We start from the raw sequence: 25,587 nt of genomic DNA, 5'->3' as shown, positions 1-25,587 counted from the left end.
GTATACTTTTGACCCAGCAGATTTGGTCACATTTTCATAAAAGAACCAAATTTCAGGAATGTTTTTGTGACCAACAAGTATGTGCTCCAATCACTCAATCACAAAAAAATAAGAGTTGTAGAAAGTATTGGAAACTCAAGACAGCCATGACATTATGTTCTTTACAATTGTATGTAAACTTTTGATCGCGACTGTATATATGATGTCGGAGGCCATCATTGCAATTGGCAAGCGGATACCATGCACGGTTCTACCCGAAATAGGGAATTTAAAGCTTGGCTGTTGAAATGCATAATCCAGCATAATTAAGAGCTGCAGTTCTGCAATTTGTCCTAAATGCTATTTAAAACAGACTTCATGTCTCACTGGCATCATTTCTTTTACTGACAATCACATGGTTTATTACATGTTAGCTAAAACTGAAATACCGTAAATTCCGGACTATAAGCCACTACTTTTTCCCTACACTTGTAACCCTGCGATTTATAAGGCGAAGCAGTTAATTTCTGGACTTTTCTTTGCCGGCGACCATAAGAAAAATAATTGTAATTTTTTTTATTTTTTTTTTATTGTAAGAAGCAAAAACACAGAGGGTGTTTTATTGTTTGTCCTATGGCGCCATCTTTTGGATGAGTTTGCTTACTGCAGGTGCTGCAGTGTGCGTCCATTTACCGGCAGTGCTTTTTTATTTTTCAACCGGAGTGCCAATCAGTGTTCTGCGTTTTTACTCGTATGGATTCTTCATTCATTATGCCAAGCAACGTTTGTAAGTTTTACAGTACAACTAAAACGGTCTACACTTAGTAAACCGTCCCTTGTGTGATGTCTGTAGGAGTGTTTTCATGCATATTTGAAAGGGTTATCGTAATGTAATGATGCTAGCGTCATTAGCATTAGCTAATGTGCTAACACCTTTACGAGTGTCTGTATTCGTATTAACTTACAAGGGCTTTTTTTTTTTTTTTTTTCACAAATTCCTCAGTAAATTTACCAAGACATTACCGTGGAGTTATTGAGTCTGTTTAGCTGATTGGGGTCCATGCAGATGACTCTTGTTTTGTTTGATCAGCCGTTTTACTGCAGTGTTACAGACTCCATTTGGAAACAACTATGTTATGTAAATAAACATTTTCAGAATCTTACTTTGTAAATAACTAATTTTGCAATGTATATATGTGCGGCTTATAGTCCGGTGTGGTTAATACATGACTGCTTTTTTTTTTCTCCTATAATTTAGTGGGTGTGGTTTATATCCCGGTGGGCTCTATAGTCCAGAAAATACAGTAGTTCCTAAGTTTCCTGAAGGCAACGTAATAGGGGACACCCCTTTTCCTTTTGCTGATTGGTCTGTCATGAGGCCGCGCCCCTCGCACACGATCATCATAAAAAAAAGGGTCAAATGTCTGAATCTGAAAAAAAAAACGAGATTTGAATCTGGAAAAAAAAGGATTTGAATCTGATAAAAAAAAAAAAAAGGATTTGAATCTGGAAAAAAACAAGCTCAAATATCAAAACCTAAGAAAGTGAAAAATGCAAAAAAAAAAAAAGAAAAAAAGAAAAAAGAAAAAAAGACTTAATTCAAAAGAACTTTAAGTGTGAATCAAAATATATTCAACCTGAAAAAAATTGTGTTTGCTTTTTTTTTATTTGGTATGCTGTGTTTCTCAAAATTTAACATCAAAATTTGAACTTTGGATTTTTAAAGTATATTAAAGTACAAAACTTTTTACCCTGATTCAGCTCCATATAAGAGTTTTCAGCTAATTGGTATGCTTTAAGGTAGGAGTAAAAATGTGTCTCCCCACCATTGACAGGCTTTGCGAATGCCACAGTGAACCCCGTGAGATCCACCCAAAACTTCCAGTATAGCTTATTGCTGGAGATTGTTATGTTTTTCCATTCATGTGAAAAAAGAAAGTGAGTATAAGAGACATGGCTGAGAAGAAGAACCAGATGACATTCAATGAATAAAAGAAATAAACCGTCAAAAAACTTTACAGATTGGGATGTAGCTAACTTGGTGAAGCAGTTTGAGCATATATCATTGCTAGTCTGCGCTAAAACAAAGCAGAATGAGTCAACAACGCCAGCCAATGATGTAAAATACTATCTAGACGGCAGATACTTATCCATGAAAATATGGAGCAGCAGTTGGAAAGAAGTACCATAGAAGTCCACTCTCCAAAGTAAATGCTGTACGTTATTAAAATACGAAATAAAATGAATCTAAACCCTTTGTTTTTAATTCAATATTTTCAAATCTAAAAGTTAGTTATTCTTTTTAAAAGGAATGTTTCATACAAATGTTAGTGTTTTGGGGGGTTCAAGCACAGAATAAATTGATTTCAATTTATTTCAATGGGCAACACTGTTTTGCAATACAAGTTTTTTGAGGTACAAGCTACGCCACAGACCCAAATAAACTCGTATCCCGAGGTACGTATGTCGTAATAAAGTAACAACATAACACAAGATGTACACATTTTACAACTTAAATTGCATTTAAGTGTTTGAGGCATATTACAAGGTTAAAAACCTGGACTTTGTTTCAATACAATTCGCCTGACCTCTAACACTAGGTGACAATCACTTGTATATCAAATGAAATCAGAGAGTGTCATGGTCAAGCTGGCAGGATGGTTTGGAGAGAATAACATCAATTGGACCCCTGACTAAGTATCATAATACAGGCTTTATTAAAAAGACAAAAATACTCATTTTTTCAGTTTGCTTCCGGGGCAAGGACAGGAAGTGACGTGCGTTGTGGAGTTATACGGGGAAAGAAAAGAAAAGTTTCCGGGGAAAAAAGCAAGAAACGGAGATTGAACCCGCTGTACAAAATGTAGCATTTTGTGAAATAAAGAAAGAAACCGGGAATCTGCCTGAGCCTCCATTCCTTGGAATGTTACAAAATTGACAGACGGTACAGCACGGAGACAGTGCGCGGTGTTGACGTTACGTATCTTGTGGGTAATTGTTTGGCGGGCACCCGTGTTTCTTGCTATGTTTTTAAGATAAACTGTCTACTGATTGCTAATCTACCACGACACACGGTCCATGTATCTACGTCTACTCTTGTCTCCAGTCATGTAAGTAACATACCGGTAAGCGTGTGACCCTTTTCACGATAAACCCTGGCTCTGTTGTTTTAAAGACCAAAACCATCAACTGATTTCTAGTTTGGAGTGATAACCGGTTTATGTGTTGACATTCGATAAACCCCTAAAGATTCACAACTAAAACGTATCGATATTGTGGTCTGTAACCGCTCATTTCTCGACCGGATATCCGGTCGCATTGATTTATCGTTAACAAAACTAATAAAAACTGTAGATTCCAAAGGTGTATACAGTATAAGTATTTACTGTGATCTTAAAAATATGCATGTCCATGTGTAATGTAATGTAGTGGCTATATAAATACTTGTGATGTTGTTTCAGCACCCCGCCAACACAAGAATGCAGGCCAGAAACAGATCTATGTCTTACATACTTGAATTGTGATCATGTGTCTGATACATTTTGTAAATTTAATACAAGCCAGAATAATTAGTAATACTTTAAGACTCTTTATCTCTATACAAAGAATATTTGAAGTCTTTGAGGTATAAAACCCAGAAGAATTAGTAATAATTTAAAACGTATCCTAATATAAAGAATCTGTGAAGTCTTTGAAGTATGAATACAAATGTCCATGTAATGCTTAAAGTTGTAAATTACAACACTTAGTCTTTTTAAGGCTGCGTATCTAATGTGTGCATAAATTTGTCTGTGTGCATGTACACTTTTTACTATGGCCCAGATGTTACTAATCACATAACGCTCTGTGCCTGCAAAATAGAAGTTTCAGCAATGCAATTAGTATGAAGTTTGTTTTCCAACCATTTCATGTCAAAAAGACTAATGAAATAGGTCTGTTCCTTGTCTGTCGTCTAAACTAAAAAATTAGTTAATATACTTTCTTCATGTAGCTTTATATCAGAGGCTAACGATATGAATGTGTTGATGTGGTTGTACTCCACATTGGCTATGACTGACTGGCAAGTAGCCAAAGAGAAAGAAAATAATCTACACTTATTTGGAGGAAGACGCTATGGTGTGTCCATCTGTGTAAGCAGGCAGCCTGTTATTTCTTGGCACAGTTTCCATGAAAAACACTCAAGTCTTTGTCGGGGAATCAAAGTTATGGGTAAAAAGGGATACTGTCTTATTTTATGTGTATATGGGGTGAAGGTGTGTGTTTGAAAAAAGAAATAAATGTTCATTATTCTACAAAACCCAAACCCAGTGAAGTTGGCACGTTGTGTAAATCGTAAATAATCGAAGAACCCGGACTGTTGAACAAATTAAGCTGCACATCAAGCAACAATGTGAAAGAATTCCACCTGAAGTGTTGTTAAAAGGAAAGGCGATGTAACACAGTGGTAAAATTGCCCCTGTGCCAACTTTTTTGCAAAGTGTTGCTGCCATTAAATTCTAAGTTAATGATTATTTGCAAACAAAAATATGTTTCTCAGTTCGAACATTAAATATCTTGTCTTTGCAGTGTATTCAATTGCATATAAGTTGCAAATCATTGTATTCTGTTTTTATTTACGATTTACACAAGGTGCCAACTTCACTGGTTTTGGGTTTTGTACTTTTAAAATACATTATTGCAATTGTATGTGGACGTACAAGCGGTTAAGGTAATGTGTGTTTGTTTGTAGATTCATACCATGTTCAAGGCTGATGCTGACTTTCTAAACTGCATGTCACTTCAAATGACATTTTAACAGTTGCGTCTTTGTAACTGTAAAAACAATCTAAACTTCTCTGGAACACTTCTAACGACCACAGAGCTTCTCTTGTTCCCCCCAAATCACTTGCATTAGGCCTCAAAACTGGACCCAGTGAGCAGTATACCCATTTTGACAAAGTGGGACAGGGAATGTCAGTTTTCCTTTAACTTGCATCAAATGGGAACTCCCATTGTGAAACTGTAGATGTGGAAATAAAGTGTACTTGCCGCTAATGATGCTACTAGTGTATATGAATTGCTAAGTACTGCAAGAGAAAATTAATGTATGAAGGAAATGTGTAATAATACCATGACTTGAAAGCGGACCAAATATACAATGTCACATTGGTAAAACAGCAATAACATCAAAATTGTCATTTTTTGTCTAAAAAGGTAGAGTTTGCACTTTCATTGACTAGTGAAGTCACACTGTGGGCTTCTCTTAGTCTAGAGTACCGTATTTTTCGGACTGTAGAGCGCACTGGGATATAAGCCGCACCGACTAAATTTTAGAAGAAAAAAATATGTTTCCATTTATTAGCTGCACCAAACTATAAGCTGCAGATAGTTTTTTACACAGTAGGATTCTGTAAATATTTATTTACTTAATTGAAAATTACTAATTACAATAATAATAATTAATTAAATAATTAATAATTATTTACCTTAATTGTTTCCAAACGGTGCATGTAACACGGCAGTAAAACTGCTGATCAAACAAAACAGAAGTCATTGTCATGGACCCACTAACTGCGGAAGCTCGCACTCCAATCAGCTAAACGGACTCAATAACTCCAATGTGAAGTTTGGGGAATTTACTGAGGAATTTGTGAAACTGAAACAGACACAGTACAAAAAGAATGCCATTGTAAGTTAACAATACTAACACACTCACTCATGGATGCGTTAGCATATTAGCTAATGCTAACGACGGTAGCATCATTACATTACAAAAATGCATGAAAACACTCGTACAGGCATCACACATGGGATGATTAAGTAAGTATAAGTTTTAATTATACTGTAAAACTTACAAATGTTGCTTGAAGTGATCAATGAAGAATCCACACTAGTAGAAACGCTATAAACAGCTAGAAGACTGAACGCCACTTATACTTTCGGTTGTTGAAAGCACTAAGTGGAAGGACACTGCGGCACCTGCAGTGGGCAAATTTGTCCAAAAGATGACACCATGAGACAAAAATAAAACACCCTGTCAGTGTTGTTGCTTTTTTTATTTTTTTATAAAATTATTTTTATTACTGCCGCCAACAAAGAAAAATCCATTATTAAGCGGCTCTATTTTATAAGCCGCAGGTTTCAAAGTGTAGGAAAAAAGTAGTGGCTTATAACCTAGAATTTAAGTTATATACATTTGGACAGGAGTCTTGTAGTGCACATGCCCCACATCACTTCACCATGGTCATGTGAAGAAACCCATGCATGATTGCTGTTCATCATGTTAACTTGTACTGATGTCTGGCTTTGTATCGGACAACATACATTAATTAAAATGTCTGTTAGGGTATGTAAATATGTATATTTTTAAATTACAACACCTGTGTTCTAACTGGAACCATCTGCAATATAGGTGCATTTGAACCCCTAACACACACACACACACACACACACACACACACACACACACACACACACACACACACACACACACACACACACACACACACACACACACACACACACACACACACACACACACACACACACACACACACACACACACACATAAAAATGGTTGCCTAATGGCTGCAGTTGAATTTGGAAACATATTGTTTGCATACATTAGAATAAATGCAGGGGAAAGTAAACCACACACACACACCACATGGTGTGTGTATTTTAATAGCCTTCAGATTGGAAACAGATGCAAGCCGACACGCTGAGGTAGAACAGAGAAGCCACATACAATAACGCTGACATGAGAAGTGAGGACCGGGTGGGAGATCAGAGACTGGAATAAAAACAAGTTGGGTGATGGGGGAGGTCATACGAGTCGAGATGGCATGCTAAATCCATCAGCGATGAAGAGTGAATGGAAGCAGCACGTGAGAAGAGTGTGTGCGCGCAAAAGGATTGTTCAGCTTTGACGAGGTGATTAAAGCTTGTCCCTTGTACTAACACTTATACTAATGATGCTCATTAAGGAAGTCCCAAGGGAAGCCACACAGCAACACTACAGGGATTGTATGTGTGCACCTTATTGCAATTAAAGTTGTTGTGTGTCCAAAAAGTGTGCATTCTGGGTTTGATTACAAGTGTAATTGTCCTGAGTTAACATGTCCACTAGTGTTTCTATAGGCTAAAGTTCACCAAGCCTGCAGAGACCTCAATGATGGCTGGCTGCAAATGTATATCACTCAACAACAGATTTTAACCATGAATCAATCAAAAGACAAAAGGAGTGATTCACAAAGTATTTCAAAAGTATATTTCTCACCATTTGAATTACTGTGCATCTTCTCAATGGCCAATACACAAATTATACTTGGACATACTGTAATTTAGAGTCAGAGTACAGTTTGTATAGCCCTACATATGTACTATGGAGTAAAATTACTCAACACATTCATTATTCTCTAAACAGCTATAAACAAAAGTAAGTACAAGTCAGTTGTGTCTTGCTTCCAGTCATGGCGGTGTGGGACTGCATAAAGCAAGATCTCCTCCCTTCAGAAACTGGAAAGCATGACCGTGTATGTATATAATAATAACACCAAACACACCTCCAAGATGACAAGTGCCTTGGCTGAGGACATGTTAAAGTTAAAGTTAAAGTATCACTGATAGTCACACACACACTAGGTGTGGTGAAATTACCCTCTGCATTTGACCCATCCCCTTGTTCCACCCCCTGGGAGGTGAGGGGAGCAGTGATTAATGATATCTTGTTCACAAGTGAGGGAAGAGTAGATCGTAAACTCGACAGGCGGATCGATGCGGCGTTTGCAGTGATGCGGACCCTGCATCGATCCGTCGTGGTAAAGAAGGAGCTGACCCGGAAGGCAAAGCTCTCAATTTACCAGTCGATCTACGTTCCCATCCTCACTTACGGTCATGAGTTTTTGGTTATAACAAATCACGGGTACAAGCGGCCGAAATGAGTTACCTCCGTCGGGAGGCGGGGCTCTCCCTTAGAGATAGGGTGAGAAGCTCTGTCATTCGGAAGGAGCTCAAAGTAAAGCCGCTGCTCCTCCATATCGAGAGGAGCCAGATGAGGTGGTTCAAACATCTGGTCAGGATGCCCCCTGGACGCCTCCCTGGGGAGGTGTTTAAGGCACGTCCGACCGGTAGGAGGCCACGGGGAAGACCCAGAACATGTTGGGTAACCTATGTCTCCCGGCTTGCCTGGGAATGCCTCGGGATCCCCCGGAAGGAGCTGGACGAAGTTGCTGGGGAGAGGGAAGTCTCGGCTTCCCTGCTTAGGCTGCTGCCCCTGTGACCCGACCTCAGATAAGCGGAAGAAGATGGATGGATATATTGAAAGAGTAAAAAAAAAAAAAAGTAATTTTGGGGCGTAATATAAAATTAACTAGATATCTCATAAAAAATATACAACATTAGGTGGAAAGAAATGTTTCTATAATTAATAAAGCAAAAATATGTTCTACACTAAAAATCATTTTATATTATCTACTGCTCACTAGTGTTACCATATCTGGGTTATTGTGCAGAAATATGGGGAAATAATTACAAAAGTATGCTTCATTCAATAACCGTATAACAAAAAATTTCCGAATTATGCATAAAGTTGGATACAAGGAACAAATTAACCCTTTATTTATAAAACCAAAGATATTGAAATTTAATTTTATGGTGCATTTGCAAACAGCTATGTACATCAATTCTTCTCAACAAAAGAGGAAAACTATAACGGAAAGAGAACAATCTAATTTAAAACATTTGTTTGCACATACAACACTGAAACCTTTAGTATATGGATTGGATGCATGTGGAGTTCAATTATGGAATGGATTAAGTAAATAAATCAAACAATGGACTAATATGACCCAGTATATGAATCTGTTCAAACTACAAGTGTGTACAAAGTAAAAAGAGGAATTATGATAAATGAATATATTGAAAATAAGATATTATTCATCTCATTAAGTAAATCACAACTTATTTAACTTCTTATGAGAAGAAGTGATGTATTTAGAGCACATTGATGTAAATTGTATACAAATTGAGAACAGGAAGTAAACATCCATCCATTTTTCTACCGCTTGTTCCTTTCGGGTTAGCGGGGGGTGCTGGAGCCCATCTCAGCTGCATTCGGGCGGAAGGCGGGGTACACATATGTTTTAGTAGTTGCTATGAAGTGAAAAGGGGATGGATTAGATAAGCCTCGCTTCATCCTACTCCTTTTTAGATATATTGTAAAGAAAAATGAAAATATATGATGAATCATATTGATACTGTGTACATGTTCTAAACACATTTCAACCAACTAACAGTAAACATAGACACTTTGGGTACAGTTTGGACATGTTCACTGTGAGGCATATTCACTTGTGTTGTCACTATTTAAACAACAATGGTTGTTTTTTATAGGTATTCCAAAGAGGGGGAAACATAATCTTAAGGTTCTAATGTACAGTATTCAAGTCAAACTAGATTTTATGAAATAAGTGGATTTATTATTATAAGTATATGTAGATGTAAAAATACCAAATATGTATCTTGTAATAATATACTGCATTTTGTTGTGTAACAGGTGTATTGTGTATTTTATTGTTGATTAAGGATCAGATTATTACATCCGAGTAATAGGACAGGACATTAAGGTACAAGCTTTAGCTTCTTTTTGCTCCTTTCCGCACACATAATATGTTTGTTTTTATTATTTTAGTGTAATCTTATTGTTTTTGTCAGATGACAATATTGTTTGGGAATGCTATTTTGTTTGAACTGTGTAGATAGAGTGTATTTTGTCTGTTTGTTGTGTTCAAAATAAATTAATTTGAAATGTGTTTTGCATTATTTTTAGGTGGAAAAAAATCTGTACCACAATAAGTTATATACAAAATATACTATTGTCTCTGAAGTAATAATAATATAACTTAATATATTGGATTTACATAGCACTTTTTTTCGAGTGACTCCAAACGTGTTACACAGAGAACCCATCGTACATTCACTCCACATTCACGCTTAAGTGATGGAAAGCTACATTTGTAGCCACAACTGCCCTTGGGTAGACTGATGGAAACAGTGTCTTGCCCAAATACATAACAGTGAATAGAATGGCAGCAGCTGGATTTGTGCCAGGAACCCTCAAGTTTCTAGACGGCCGACCACCTGACCCACGCCACCCTAAATAATAAAATGCTTGCTGAAATGTGTACAAATTTTTGTAAAATACTGTACATTTAGTTGACTGTCAAAGTTTGCTCGTGCTTGATTATGTTAGCCATAGGATCTGTTGGGTGCCAAAAAGTGACCTGTAGAACGGTTTCAACAAGTACCGTATATTTCGGACTATAAGTCGCAGTTTTTTTCATAGTTTGGCCGGGGGTGCGACTTATACTCAGGAGCGACTTATGTGTGAAATTATTAACACATTAGCGTAAAATATCAAATAATATTATTTAGCTCATTCACGTAAGAGACTAGACGTATAAGATTTCATGGGATTTAGCGATTAGGAGTGACAGATTGTTTGGTAAACGTATAGCATGTTCTATATGTTATAGTTATTTGAATGACTGTTACAATAATGTTACGTTAACATACCAGGCACATTCTCAGTTGGTTATTTATGCCTCATATAACGTACACTTATTCAGCCTGTTGTTCACTATTCTTTAATTATTTTAAATTGCCTTTCAAATGTCTATTCTTGGTGTTAGGTTTTATCAAACAAATTTCCCCAAAAAATGCGACTTATACTCCAGTGCGACTTATATATGTTTATTTCCTTCCTTATTGTGCATTTTCGGCAGGTGCGACTCATACTCCGGTGTGACTTATACTCCGGAAAATACGGTAGTAATATCTACTGAAACTATAGCGCAAAGCAGCAATGACTCCCACCACATCAAGGGCTGAGTATGAAGTCTGGACGAAGTTTGTATCACGACACAATCTGGACACCAGATTTTAACATTTCTCCCTAAACACATCCTTTCACTTCCAAGGGCTTAGATAACTCCCCCATATGAAACTATACCCCTTTCCTATATCCCTTCACCACCACTTAATCTCGCTAAAGGTCTTGAAAAGAGAAGGGAAAAAGTTGAGTTGCCAAGAGGTGTAAGAGGAAAGGAAATTACATTTTAATTAATTTGTCACAGTAATGTGTCAGCAATGTACAAAAATCTATAATTGAAGAACTACACATTGTATTAGTTGGAAAATTGTGGTAAGCAACACATATAGACACAGACATGAAAAATGGTTTCATGCAACTGTGAAAAGACCAGAAGAGTATACATACCTCTAATGGTGAATCGCAGAGAAATCGCCGGAACTATTGCAGGACAAAGAGAAGGAAAAAACAGTTCTCACTACCCCTTAAATTTCACAAAGCATACATAAATGCATTCCTATTTCTACTATGGTCATATTCACAAGTCAGCTCTCAAAGGTTTGTCTTTGCCTAAATGTTACATATCAAATAACCCCACAGTAATAACATGAAAAGAAAGATTGTGTTGACACAAATGAAAACATTTAGGCAGTTAAAATTAGAGTGGAGATAATTTTGGAACGTTAAAACCTGGTATCCATGTTCTCCATCATTAAGGTCTAGATACTTCGTAGGAACTATTATCATTGCACTTTCTTCAGTAAGAGTGAAACTGCTTCAACTGCACAACAACATCCCACAGGGCATGTGTATGTGTCAAAGAAGAGCAAATAAAAGTTGAAAAATGTTTCCACTATATTTTCAACATTTTTGAACCAGGATTGAGAGCAGTGTGTTTGCAGGTGAGCTTGACATGCCAGTCGAAAAGAACAAATTATTTATACTGGTTTACTAAAATTGAGCCACCTGGATAACAAATATAATAAAATTTACAGAACAAACAAACATTGCCGTGACCTCTGCAGATGCTTAATAAAAGTAATTTAGTCCGCAAATTCCTTATCGGGCCAGTAAACTTTGCCACGAGTAACTTTACAGTCAACACGTTACCAACAGCAACGCTCCACAATGTTCTGTATGCTGAAAGGTACAACCACTAACACTATTGAAAACTCACAATAAAACAGCTGCAGTGAACAGATGTCATTTTAAATGGGCTTCTCTAAAACTACAGTAGGCTGTTGTGTAGAACTGAACTGAGTATTCAAACCTAGCAATACATGCATTTTATTTTAAACATTTTACAGACACTCATAGCAGCACTAATCAAGCAGCCTTACCACAACTCTACTCTACCAATACATGGATTTGACAATCACTATCTGGACATTGGACAAAATTCTGTTTTGAATAAAATAAGGCCTAAATGAAGTTCATTACGGAATAAAGAGGGATAGACAGTGAAATGTGCGGGTCTAATCATCAAACCCTGACGACAACAAGAACTACCATGTGAATGCAATCTCAGCTTCCTTTTTCTGATGCAACCACACAATGCATGTAAACAGATTGTGGCGTGAGTATCCTCTGGAGTATTCTCATTGGCAACACGTGGTGTACATCACTTCCTTTTACTCTTCCTTTCCTACAGTAAACACTCATCTGTGTGCGATTAAGATGGTAAACAGTCTCAAACACATACAATACTTACAGTATAAACACACTAATTTGCTTAGGCCTAATTCCTCCTTGGGATGTTTGTGATTGTGCTCTTTAAATTAAACACCTGCACTGCTCTATTGTAATCGTTGGTGTTACAAAGCGTCTTCACCCTTTCACAATAAAAAGGTACATATTAAGAAAAAAATAACACACTGAAAACGATGGAGCTGTTCATTTATTCTGCTGCTAATAAAATATAAAAGGACATTTGTAAATCGGAACAGTTGAAAACAGCGTGAATGTCTTATTACTTTCAATAACTAATAATTCCTTACATTTATAAAGCGTGCTCAGAGATCCCATTATTCATTCAGTTTATGATCACTTTTGGTGGTGGTAAGCTGCACAGCTGTCCTGGAGTAGACTGATGATAAGCTCTTGCGCAGTGGAGAGCCTTTTCATCTACAGCCTTTAGATCCTCCAAGCTGCATTGGTCACCCAAGAGTGGGCAGCTCAACAGGTGTTGCATGCATTGTTCAGATGTACCACACTCGCAGGCTGTGTCTGTTGCATCAGCATAGCCCCATTTAGCCATGTTGGTCTTGCAGTGGCCAATGCCTGAGCGAAGTCAGTTGAACGACTTCCACGTATTCCATGTAGATTTATGACCTGGTGCTAGTTCTTGGCTGGCATTGGCAGTTTTGCTAAGTGTTGGTTTGCAATGCGTTTTTCCTGCCACGATGCTAACCTGGCTGTTAGAGAGGACTGTAATTGCACTGATTCAGGCATACATCATTCCAGGCTAAGGACAGCTTGGTACCGACTTCACGATTGCGGAGGTGGAATAAGATATTTGAGGTCGTTGCTGGGCTAGGTTTCAGTTGATTGTCCTTGTAGTATTTTGTCATGTTATCTAAAGCTGTTGAGAGGGTAGCATCTACAATGCATTTGGAAAGTATTCCCAGCTCTTCACTATTTCCACATTTTGTTATGTTACAGCCTTAATCCAAAATGGAATTAATCAATTTTGTTCCCAAAATGGAATTAATTAATTTTGTTCTCAAAATTCTACAGACTATTGTTTGGATTCAAAATGACGTCACGTCCGGCTCATTAAATATGCGTGGTGGTCAAGCCAGTGTCTGTTCTCAATGTGTACTATGCGCCATTTAGCCTTTCTTGAAGAAAAAAGCCCCAATGCTTGCGTCATTTTTTGGCCGTACGAACCATTTAAATCACGACAAGGATACACGTTTCTTCAAAGTTTCTCGAGAGCTAATCTAGAATGGCGGAAGAGTGCAAGATTTTATAAAAGACAACACCAAAAGTACCACGCACTCTAGAACAAGGGAGCAGAGCCGAAGAATGCAAGAGTTTGCAGTGACCACTCTGTTAAAGGATCTCTTTGCAGGGCTAACACAGATAGACAACACATAAGCTTGGCACACCTACAGTATCTTTGGCGGTTTGTGCCCATTCTTCTTCGCCCATTCCTCTTTGCAGCACCGCTCAAGCTCCATCAGTTTGGATGAGAAGCGTTGATTTTCATTCAAGATGTCCTTGTACATTGTGGCATTCATCTTTCCCTCTACCCTGACTAATCTCAAGTTTCTGCCTCTGAAAAACATCCACACAGCATGATGCTGCCCCCGCTTTGCTTCACTATAGGGATGGTATTGGCCTGGCAATGGGCAGAGCCAGGTTTCATCCCAACATTATGCCTGGCATTCACACCAAAGAGTTCAATCTTTGTCTCAACAGACCAGAGAATTTTGTTTTCCAAGGTCTGAGAGTCTTTCAGGTGCATTTTGGCAATCTTTTACTTAGAAATGACTTCCGGATGAAAACCGACGCTTCCTATCCAACCAGAAGGAGCTTGCGAAGTGCTGCAAAAAGGAATGGGCAAAGAGGAATGGGAGAAACTGCACAAAGATAGGTGTGACAAGCTTGTAGGATGTTAAAAAAAAGCCTTAAAGCTTTAATTGCTGCCAAAGGTGCATGAACAAAATATTGACCAAAGGCTGTTAATACTTATGTACATGTGATTTTTCTTTTTCTTATAAATTTACAAGATTTTTCAAATGTAGTTTTTCACTTAGCAATTATAGGGTATTGAGTGTATAATTTTGATGAGAAAATTGTATTTATTCCACTTCGGAATAAGGCTTTAACATAACAAAATGTGGAAAAAGTGAAGCACTGTGAATACTGTACTGCATGTCGTCAATGTTAGCATTTTGAACTGCTATACCGAAGTATTCAGCATCAATTAAGCTCTTTGCTCCAGATGACACTGGCTGGTAATTGGTGTGTCCTATTGGCAGTGCAGAACAGAAATCATGCAGTACCTCACTCTCACCACATGCGCTGGGGTCATCCCCATGAATGGCCATCTGGTAGCGAGCGTACAGCGCCACAGACTGCTCATAAGATGCAGTGAATTGCGGGTCCTCAAAGCTGACTGCTACGAGCCTCACCTTCAAGCACAAATGTAGAGGGGAAAAGCAGTGAGGTTCAATTCGAAATAATGTTTGGGGACATCATTCCAGTCTCCTAGTTAGTGGTTATTGCAGAAACTGGATGATTTTACTATTACACAAAAGGGACAAACAAATTAAACCAAACAATATAATTCTAGGAGACTGTATGTTTTTAAGCAGTTGGATAACAGGCAATTTGAAGATGAGGCTAGTGCATAGCTTTAATCTGACTTCACTAAAGCCTTGAGACCCCTCTCAATGAAGCATCTCCGAATGGTCAAAATGACAGCAGCAAACTGATAGAGCTTGGTTAACACGGCCGTGAACGTTACTCAAGCATGGTGCCTAATCTGTTACACCAACAAATGAAACTGTTGTCTGTCGCGTGCCAACTTCTATCGTGAATTTGGAGTGATAAAAGGGGCACTGACGAAACTAAAATGTGAAAGCTTGAAGAATTCGGCTGTCAAGCTGCCCCCCCAACCCAGACCAGACTAACAGTCCTACCTGCGGACTGAAGGCCAACTCAAGACACCTGGAGAAACACTGCTCTCAACCATGCCGTATGGAAACATTTTCCTCTAAATTTTCTCTTGGATTACCTTTCTTTGCCACGTAGATGCAATTTTAGACTGAAACCTAATGGTTTTTATTTATACAAACATTTTAGATTATTTTCCCAAAAGCCTTTTATTTTCTACATGTGCAAATCTGTATTAAAAAATAAACCATTAAAATATTATTAAATCTAAAAGTAAAAGACTACAGAAAAGATCCTTTTGAAGTCCCTCTGGATGCATGTCTATCCTCTCCCACCCGCTATGAGAAGGCCAACAGCAGCTTGACCTATGCCTACAAACCCCTGACCTGGCTCTCGGAGGGTTTGTCAGGAGGGTCCTTGTGAATGGCCATCTGGTAGAGTTTGTACACCTGGTAGGAGGCGTCGAAAGAGGCTTTGAACTGCGGGCAAGGGGGATTGGAGCGCACTAGCCTCACCTTCAAAAAGAATACGGGCAGACAATGGTTAACATCAAATGAGAGTAAAGTGAAGAGCAAAGACCCTAAAAAAAAGTAAACACAACAAAGAGAAAACAGTGGTGTATTTTTAGTGTGGCACGAGAGACTCACACAAACATCTCTCTCCTTTCTGTATGGTATCATGACTTTAAATTGCAAAAAAGGAAATTATTTCTTGGAGCCTTTAGCTTTGTTCTCTATTTTTCATTAATGGTGTCTGCGGCCTTGCGGACTTACCAAGGAACTAAAACAATATAGAGACAGGTGTGTTATATGTTGTATGAATTTGCAACATGACCCACAAATACCATCTTATAAAAAGTACTGACAGAAAACAAAGATTACCCCATTGAATGTGGCACTCAAGTGATTTATCATGTATTTTCAGGTAATGGTCCAACCATCCAAGTAATTTTCATTACTAACACGCATGTTAAAAATCCAATACGATTAATACACAGCCTTCGATATACTGTATATCCATACACTCTATGCTTTTCAGTCTTTATTGGGAAGAACAAGACCGACTTATCAAAGAAAGAAAAACTGTGACTGTATCTAATGTCACACAAACTGAAAATGAATTATATTTGCTGAGACTCTGGCCCGTTTCATTAACCACCTATTCAGCAAGGAGCTTTTATTGGCTGAAGAGGCTGTACCGTTTGAGTCTGCATGGCGGAAAAGATAGGAGCTTGAACCTCAAGTTTATTTGACTTGGACCGAAGAGGGACAGTCTCAAATGACTACTTGGCATCCACTTCTCTTAGTCAAACAGAGATATTGGGCCTCATACATGAAAGCACATTTCTCAAGTTTAAGCTTCAATTTAGTTTTACAGTTGAAGATATGTTTTGATAGTATAAACTACTTGTAGCAAGTTGACACCACCTTATACAGTACATCCAGAAAGTATTGACTTTTTTCCACACTTTATTATGTTACAGCCTTATTCCAAAATAGAATAAATTCAGTTTTGTCTTCAACATTCTACAAGCAATACCCCATAATGACAATGTATTTTTTTATTTTGCTAGTTTATCAAAAAAAAAAAAATCACATGTATAAATATTCACAGCCAGTTGATGCACCTTTAGCAGAAATTACAGCCTCAGGTTATATGTGAAGCTTCGGTGCACAGTCATTTTCAAACCTCTCCAGAGATGTTCAACTGGATTTAAGTCTGAGCTCTGGCTGGGCCAATTAAGGACGTTTATATCATTGTCCTGAAGCCATTCCTTTGATATCATGTCGGTAAGCTTAGGGTCGTTGTCCTGCTGAAAGATGAACTGTTGCCCAGTCTAAATTAAAGAATGCTTCGGAGCAGGTTTTAATCCAGGATGTCTCTGTAAACTGCTGCATTCATATTTCCCTCTATCCTGAGTAGGCTTTTAGTTCCTGCCGCTGAAAAACATCCCCACAGCATGATTCTGCCACAACCATGCTTTAGTGTAGGGATGGTATTGACTTGGTGATGAACGGTGCTGGTTTCCTCCAAACATGACACCTGGCATTCACGCCAAAGAGTTCAATCTTTGTCTTATCCAACCAGATAATTTTGTTTCACCTCGTCTTTCAGGTGCATTTTCGCAACCTACAGGTGGGCTGCCATGAGCTTTTTACGAAGGAATGGCTTTCATCTGGCCTGGTTGGTGGATTGCTGCAGAGATGGTTGTCTTTCTAGAAGATTCTCCTCTCTCTGACAGTGACCATCGGGTTCCCGGTCACCTCCTAGACTAGGGCCTTTTCCCCCCGATCACCCAGCTTAGTTGGCCGGCCAGTTCTAACAAGAGTCCTGGTGGTTTCAAACTTACGGATGATTGAGGCCACTGTGTTCATTGGGACCTTCAAGGCAGCAGATATTTTTCTGAACACTTGCCCAGATTTGTGCCTCGAGACAATTCCTTCGACTTTGTGCGTCAACTTAATGCATCAACTGAATTTACTACAGGTGGACTCCAATTAAGCTGTAGGAATATCTCAAGAATGATCAGTTGAAACAGGATGCACCTGATGTCACGTTTGAGCTTCATGGCAAAGGCTGTGAATACATATGTACATGTGATTTCGTAGTTTTTTAATTTGATTACATTTTCAATAATCTCTAAAGAAAACTTTTTCCCATTTTTATTATGGGGTGTATTGTGTGTAGAACAGAAATGAATTTATTCCACTTTGGATTAAAGCTGTAACATAAAATGTGAAATAAGTTAAGCACTTAGAATATTTTCTGGATGCACTGAATAGTGGTGAAAAATATTTTTTGAGCACTATCACAACAACTCTATGTAACACCAACAGCCTTGCTCAATAGTGTTTGAATACAGCAAAACAAAAAATGTGTAACTTTGATTATGATGAACGTTTCATTACCTAAAATGATCTTTCCACATTTTTCATGGAGGTGAGTCAGCAAAGTTATTTTGCTTGAGACTAATAGACAGTAATTTTAGATTTTTTTCAGGGCTGACAAAATTAACAATTTCACTAACGTGATTATTCACAAAAAAATAGCTATTGGGGAAGTCAATAGCCTAGGGTTTCACATACGGTACTTTTTCTACCTTGCACTGTGAATGTTTACATGTTGTGTTCAGATTAATGCATACGTCAGTACAAAAATGAGTGAGGAGACTCCGACTGGTGTGCTCACTGGTAAATTTCACGCCAAAATACAGCCTGAGATTACTTTAGATAAAACTGTTACTAAGTTTTGTGCAAATAAATGACATGCATTCAAGTAAAACATTAAAAAAAGTTCATGGATGACATTCTGACAATACAATTGCATTGAGTCGTTTCTTAAACTAACTTAATCGTCTGTAATTATTCATAATAAATACAAATTCAAAAATGTAAATAATCTGATTTTTTTTTAAATCATTTGACAGCCCTAATATTTTTATTTTGATGGGTTCTAAATTAGGTTAAATACTGTGTTAAGTTGTTACAGAAGAATGTGATCACTTTTTACATACAGTACATTTTGTCCACACCATTTGTCAAGGTCCTTAGCTCTTTAATTTAGGCTTTTCTTTGTAAACACATTTGAATTCATTATTATGTTAGTGATGCAGGAGAATTGAAAATAAATGAAAAATAACAAAGTAGATTTGGAAGGGCTGTGTCAAGTCAACTGGAATTTGAAAGACTTCCTTTGAAATCATATGAACATTGTGCCCCCTGCTGGGTAAAACCTGAACATATATATTTTAAAAATGAATTATAATACCTATGCAAATGTAGAAAGGTAAATGCTAAAGCAATCATGCTAAAGGATAAATTCAAGAGAACAAGTTCAAAAGGCAGCGTCAGACATACAGATATTGTTTCTGACTATTTCTTTATTCAGCTAAAGGGTTGGGGTGTTTTCCTGCTGTGGTTCACACTTCATGGATGAACATCTTCACACATGGGCAAATTTTGACTTTAAAAGGAAACTGCACTTTTGGGGGATTTTTGCCCATCGTTCACAACCATTATGAGGGACAAGAACACACGTCTTTTTTTTTCTTTAGGATTTTTAAAGGGAAACTGTATTTTTGGGAATTTTCAATATCATTCACAAGCCTTATGCAAAAGAAGCAAACATGGTTTTCTTTTTTTATTGCATTCTAAATTAAAAAATAAATGCAATCAAAAGTCCGCTCACAATGGAGACGAAGGGAGTCGCTCTATTCTGCCAACAAAGCCCTTAAAAAAACATTCAAAAACCTCTATTAAGGTTTTATATACATGATGTGAGTACCGTATTTTTCGGAGTATAAGTTGCACCTGCCGAAAATGCATAATAAAAAAGGAAAAAAACATATATAAGTCACGCTGGAGCCCGGCCAAACTATGAAAAAAACTGCGACTTATAGTCCGAAAAATACGGTATATATGTATATAGTAATGGACACATTTATAATAACATTTAATATTCATGTATTTTGATCATTTTAAGCATACGCATCACATTCATTTAAAAAACGCATCACGACATTTGCATTTTTGTTCCTCAACAACATCACTGATTATTATTCACTGCAGACTTCATGAGAGCCAACAAACATAATAAAACATCAGGATGCAGACTTGTTATATTCCCGATTAGATGATGAATGACTCATAATCCTCACAAAGAAAAAGAGGGTGCAACCAAGCTTCTTTTCGTGTCGCCATTTCCACGTCTAAATTGGCTGTCAAAGTGACAAAAATGCGGTTTACATCGTCATCCTTTGATTATCAAGGCAAGAAGCATGAATTATGATGTAGAATTAACTTCCACGAGCACCAAGGTGAGTAAGCAGCTTACCGCTCGATGTAAACATAAGGACATACGCTAGTGATCGTAGCGCCGCTATAAATAGTTTGTCTGCATTAGCGCTTATAATAACAACATCACTAACGCTTGGTTTATATTCAAGTCACGAAATGTAAATGGAATATTGTTGGCGGTTTTTGGATGTTTTTTTAATTGGGTTTTATGTCCAGAATAGAGGATATCCTATTGGTTCCACTGTAGGTAGACTTTTATTTATGTTTATTTACAAGTTAGAATGCATTAAAAAAATACATCCGTCGTCATGTCTTTCATAATGATTGTTTCCAAAAGTGCAGATCCCCTTTAAAAATGATCAAAACTGCTTGCAAGATGGGGCGAATGGGAGTCACCTTTGTAGCCTTCAGAGCCCTCTAAAACAACTTCAAAACCCTCCATCAAAGTTTTATACACAGTACATGCTGCAAGTACTGTTGCAAGAAAAAGTATGTGAACCCTTTGGATTACTTGGATTTCTGCATAAATTGGTCATAAAATGTGTTTTGATCTTCATGGAAGCCACAACAATAGACAAACATAGTCTGCTTAAACTAATACCGCACAAAAAAATTATAGGTTTTCATCTTTTTTATCGAACACAACATGTAAACATTCATAGTGCAGGGTGGAAAATGTATGTGAAACCCTAGGCTAATGACTTCTCCAAGAGCTGACAGGAGCCAGGACTCAGACAACATGGAGTCTAATCAATGTGACAAGATCATACTGTATGTGTTGGTTGAAGCTGCCCTGCCCTATAAAAAACAGACACCTGTGATAAGTGTGCTGTTCTCAAGAAGAATTGCCTGATGTGAACCATGCTTTGCACAGAAGAGCTCACAGAAGATCTACGATCAATTGTTAACTGTCATAAAGCTGGAAAGTATCTCTAAAAGCCTTGATGTACATGTGTCCACAGTAAGAAAGACTGTCTACAAAAAAGTACAGCACTGTTGCTACTCTCCCTAGGCGATGACTGTGAGAGCACAGCGCAGAATGCTCATTGAGGTGAAGAAGAATCCTAGAGTGTCAGCTAAAGACATACAAAAATCTCTGGCACATGCTGACATTATTGTTGGCAAATCTACAATACGTAAAACATTGAACAAGAATGGAGTTCATGGGAGGACACCACGGAGGAAGCCACTGCTGTCCAAAAAAACATTGTTGCACATTTGAAGTTTACAAAAGAGCACCTGGATGTTCCACAGCACTACTGGCAAAATATTCTGTGTACAGATGAAACCAAAATTGAGTTGTTTGGAAGGAACACACAACGCTATGTGTAGAAGAAAAAAGGCACAGCATACCAACATCAAAACCTCATCCCAACTGTGAAATGTGGTGGAGGTGGCATCATAGCTTGGGGCTGCTTTGATGCCTCAGGGCCTGGACGGATTGCTTTTATCGATGGAAAAATTAATTCCCAAATTTATCAAGATATTTTGCAGGCTAAACTTTTAAGACCATCTGTCCACTAACTGAAGCTCAACAGAGGATGGCTAATGCAACAGGACAACAACCCCAAGCATAGAAGTAAAACAACAGAATGACTTCAACAGAAGAAAATACGCATTCTGGAGTGGCCCAGTCAGATTCCTGACCTCAACCCAATTGAGATGCTGTTGCATGAACTCAAAAAAGTGATTCACACCAGACATCCCAAGAATATTGCTGCACTGAAACAGTTTTGTGAGGAGGAATGGTCCAAAATTCCTCCTGAATGTGCAGGTCTCATCTGCAACTACAGGAAGCGTTTCGTTGAGGTTATTGCTACCAAAGGAGGGTCAACCAGTTATTAAATCCAAGGGTTCACAAACCTTTTCCACCCTGCACTGTGAATGTTTTGAATGCGGCATTAGTTTAAACAGACTGTTTGTCTATTGCTGTGACTTAGATGAAGATCATGACATGGAGTGTTTCAGTTCAACTATATAATTGGGGTGTCTGGTGTGAATGCAACAGTATCTCAATCGAGTTGAGGTCAGGAACGCGTATTTTCCATTATTTAAGCCATTTTGTTGTTGATTTACTTTTATGGGTCATTGTCCTGTTGCATCACCCATGCTCTCTTGGGCTTCAGTTGGCAGACAGGTGCTCCTAAGTTTTCCTGTAATATGTTTTGATACAATTGGGAATGAATTGTTCATCGATGACAGCAATCCGTCCAGACCCTGAGACGGCAAAGCAGCTCAAACCATGATGCCCCCTTCACTATATTTCACCGTTGGGAGAAAGTGTTGATTAAATAATAGAAAATACGCATTCTGGAGTGGCCCAGTCAGATTCCTGACCTCAACCTGATTGAGATGCTGTGAAAGGACCTTAAGAGAGCAATTCACACCAGAAACCCCAAGAATATTGTTGAACTGAAACACTTTTGTAAAGAGGAATGGTCCAAAAGTCCTCCGGACCGTTGTGCAAGTCTGATCTGCCATTACAGTGAATGTTTGGTTGAGGTTATTGTTGTCAAAAGAGGCTCAACCAGTTATTAAATCCAAAGATACACATAGCTTTTCAACCCTGCACTGTGAATGTTCACATGTTGTGTTCAATGAAAAATGAAAACATATTTCTTTGTGCCGTTTTAGTTTAAGCAGATTGTATTTGTCTATTGTTGTGACTTAGATGACGATCAAAACAACACTAATGTCCAATTACTGCAGAAATTCAACTAATCCCAAAGGGTTCACATACTTAAATGTATATAAATTTCTACACACACACACACACACACACACACACACACACACACACACACATACACACACACACACATATATATATATATATATATATATGTAAAAGTTGGTGACCACTGTTTTAAAGCAAACTTTGTAAAGTTGCCAAACAGTGAAACTTTAAATTACGGCATCACACAACGCTCTAACATGGTTTTTAAAATCATACTTTTTGTGGTACCTAAAAACAGTGTTAAATTATTTACATAGGCTTTATTTAAACTATTGTGTTTTCTTAATAAAAAATTGGAAGTTCAGCATTGCTGTTGCTACGGTGTTTGTATCTGGTTCAAGTCTTGGTCAAGACAAAAAATGACAGTCTACCAACCTCGCTGGCACTGATTTTTTTTACATTGTCTAAAGTAGAGAACATGAAAATGAACTTTGGTAGGGAAGTAGAACTGATGTGGGAACTGTGGTTTTAATCATCATCAGTGGGGTAATATAACTCTTTGTGGAGTTTCAGCTATTTAATTGGAAGAAAAACAGGGACTTAGATGTTTTTCCACATTGCTTTGGCCAGCTCGCCTCAACACACAAACATGGTGAAAGCTAAGAATATTGGAAGAGAGAAAGAACAATTCTTTGACTCTTCCCAACAGGCTAATGTTTATTTCATGTCACAAAAATGGGGAGAACCAAAACCACCTATGGCTTACCTCAAGGCAATGAGACGAGCTGTCAGCAAATGTCTCAGTGAGGAAATCTTCCAAAGCTTTGGGCTGGTTGGTCGGGGTAGAAGGAGGAGAGCTCGTGATCAAAGTAGCGAAAACCCCAACAATGCTATGTTTCAACTGCTCCTTCTGATGACGCCGCTCTTTCCTCAAGTCTTTGGCCTTCCGACATGGGGGTCGGTTGGGATCTGATCCTATACCTGCACGTCATACATAATGAAGAGATTGTCATAAAAAAAATAAGATAGAGGTGTATCTACTCTCAAATATTCCCATAAGTACAGGGCAAACATTATGTCTGTGGATTTACATGGAAACAACATCCACAATCTTGATTAAATAAGGTAGTTTGATTCACATTAAACATCACCAAATTTAACAACTTCTGTGGCAAAGTGGTCTTGTCTCAGCCCCTCCCTTACCCCACACCTCCCTTCTGCTCTTCCTTTTGCCACCACCATCTCTTCGGACTCTTGCCAAGCCCCCCAGCTCTCCCGGCATCCCTTGTCAAAAGTTTATACGCTCACATCCTGTTTGGAGCAATAAGGAAACAAGGCCATTTCCTGCTTGTCAAATTGCCAGACGCAACCATCAGCTCACTTTCTACCTTTCTCCTCCATCAGCGTGTGAGAGGGAAACCCCATCTTGACAAGATACCATTTCTTAATTTAGATCGCTTCTGTTCTGTGGTTTTAGATGCAGCGAGACTATCTAGTCTAACTTATTAACCATATAATGGTGTTTGCATCCAAAATATTTTCTATTAACATTGACTAAAATTCTATTAGAGCAATGCTATCATTCTAGTTTAAACAACTTCAGTGACATAAAGCTGCAATGCGCCATGTGGATTTATATCTCAGTTTAGTGGTTGTCCTCAACAGACAGTACATTGGGGTGCAATAGGTATAATGGTCTAGATTTTGGACTGTGTTAATCACACTGCCTCAGCCATCATCCCACCTCAGGTACTCCTGAGGACTACACACACAATCGCATGCAGGATTACGTTTGACAGATCATTTCCTGTGACAGACACATCCTCCCACTCCAGCAGTTAGCACTTCATAAAGCTATGACACTGTCCCTGGCTCTAAAAGTACAACTCCAAAACAGTGCTCAGAGTAAAAGTGGGACTATTGCTGTGATTATTTCATTGTGTCACAAATCACATAAATGTTTATTTTCCTATATTTAAGGGGGAGAAACAATATTAACCATTTTAACATAATGTTATAAACTTTTGTTACTTTTTGGTTAACATCACTTTAAGGGCTCAGTCAAACTTAGAAACGAGTATCAAAAAAGGTTAAAGAAGAACGCTGATTGGGCCTCAAAAAAGCGAAAAGATCATCAAAAAAGATGTGCTCTTTGGAAAAGGTACGCAAATTCAACAAAACTGCAAAATAAACAAGGCACTTTCTTGAAATGAATATGAAAATAGTATTTTAAAAAGCACCAACTGTAAGATTGTCGAGTAAAAATGTGGTTTGCTAAGGCACCACAGCCCAAAATATACAAGTGTAGTTAAAACATGTATGGAAAAACACATTAATCAGAAATCCATAGATCCACATATATTCTCATACACCAACCTGTTTTGGTTGTCTTTTTGACACTTACATGTCCCATATAATGTACCACAGAATGGTTTTTTTTTTAGTAGATAATTTACGAACAATGTTATCATTGAAAATGTAATGTCAAATTATATCTATAACATGCATGCAAAGAACTCAGAAAATGTTTTCCATTTGGCAACTCTATTCTTTAGCTGCACCACCTTGGGTAATATACTTCCGGTGGTGTGACCTCTGTTTAAATCCATCACTTCAAAAATATACCTTCCCGCTGGCTACTAATAAATGGTCTAGAACTACAT

At 37.9% G+C, this 25,587-nt stretch overlaps 1 protein-coding gene across 4 annotated transcripts in view; it reads right to left on the bottom strand.

The window, feature by feature from the left end:
* LOC133606899 (arginyl-tRNA--protein transferase 1) overlaps positions 1-25,587 on the bottom strand; it is a 92,691-nt gene that overhangs the window by 55,030 nt on the left and 12,074 nt on the right. Inside the window, exons 6-9 of one of the 4 annotated variants that reach the window (XM_061961311.2) lie at positions 23,691-23,905; positions 15,838-15,966; positions 14,839-14,967; positions 11,237-11,269 (exon numbers count right to left, since the gene is read on the bottom strand). In XM_061961311.2, the coding sequence (XP_061817295.1) occupies positions 11,237-11,269; positions 14,839-14,967; positions 15,838-15,966; positions 23,691-23,905 (506 nt within the window). The remainder of the gene's footprint in view (positions 1-11,236; positions 11,270-14,838; positions 14,968-15,837; positions 15,967-23,690; positions 23,906-25,587) is intronic. The other 3 variants (XM_061961320.2, XM_061961329.2, XM_061961339.2) reach the window with 3 other exon arrangements.

The sequence above is a fragment of the Nerophis lumbriciformis genome, linkage group LG02 (genome assembly GCF_033978685.3).
Source record: "Nerophis lumbriciformis linkage group LG02, RoL_Nlum_v2.1, whole genome shotgun sequence".
Lineage (NCBI taxonomy): Eukaryota > Metazoa > Chordata > Actinopteri > Syngnathiformes > Syngnathidae > Nerophis > Nerophis lumbriciformis.
This window is presented reverse-complemented; position numbering and strand designations above follow the sequence as displayed.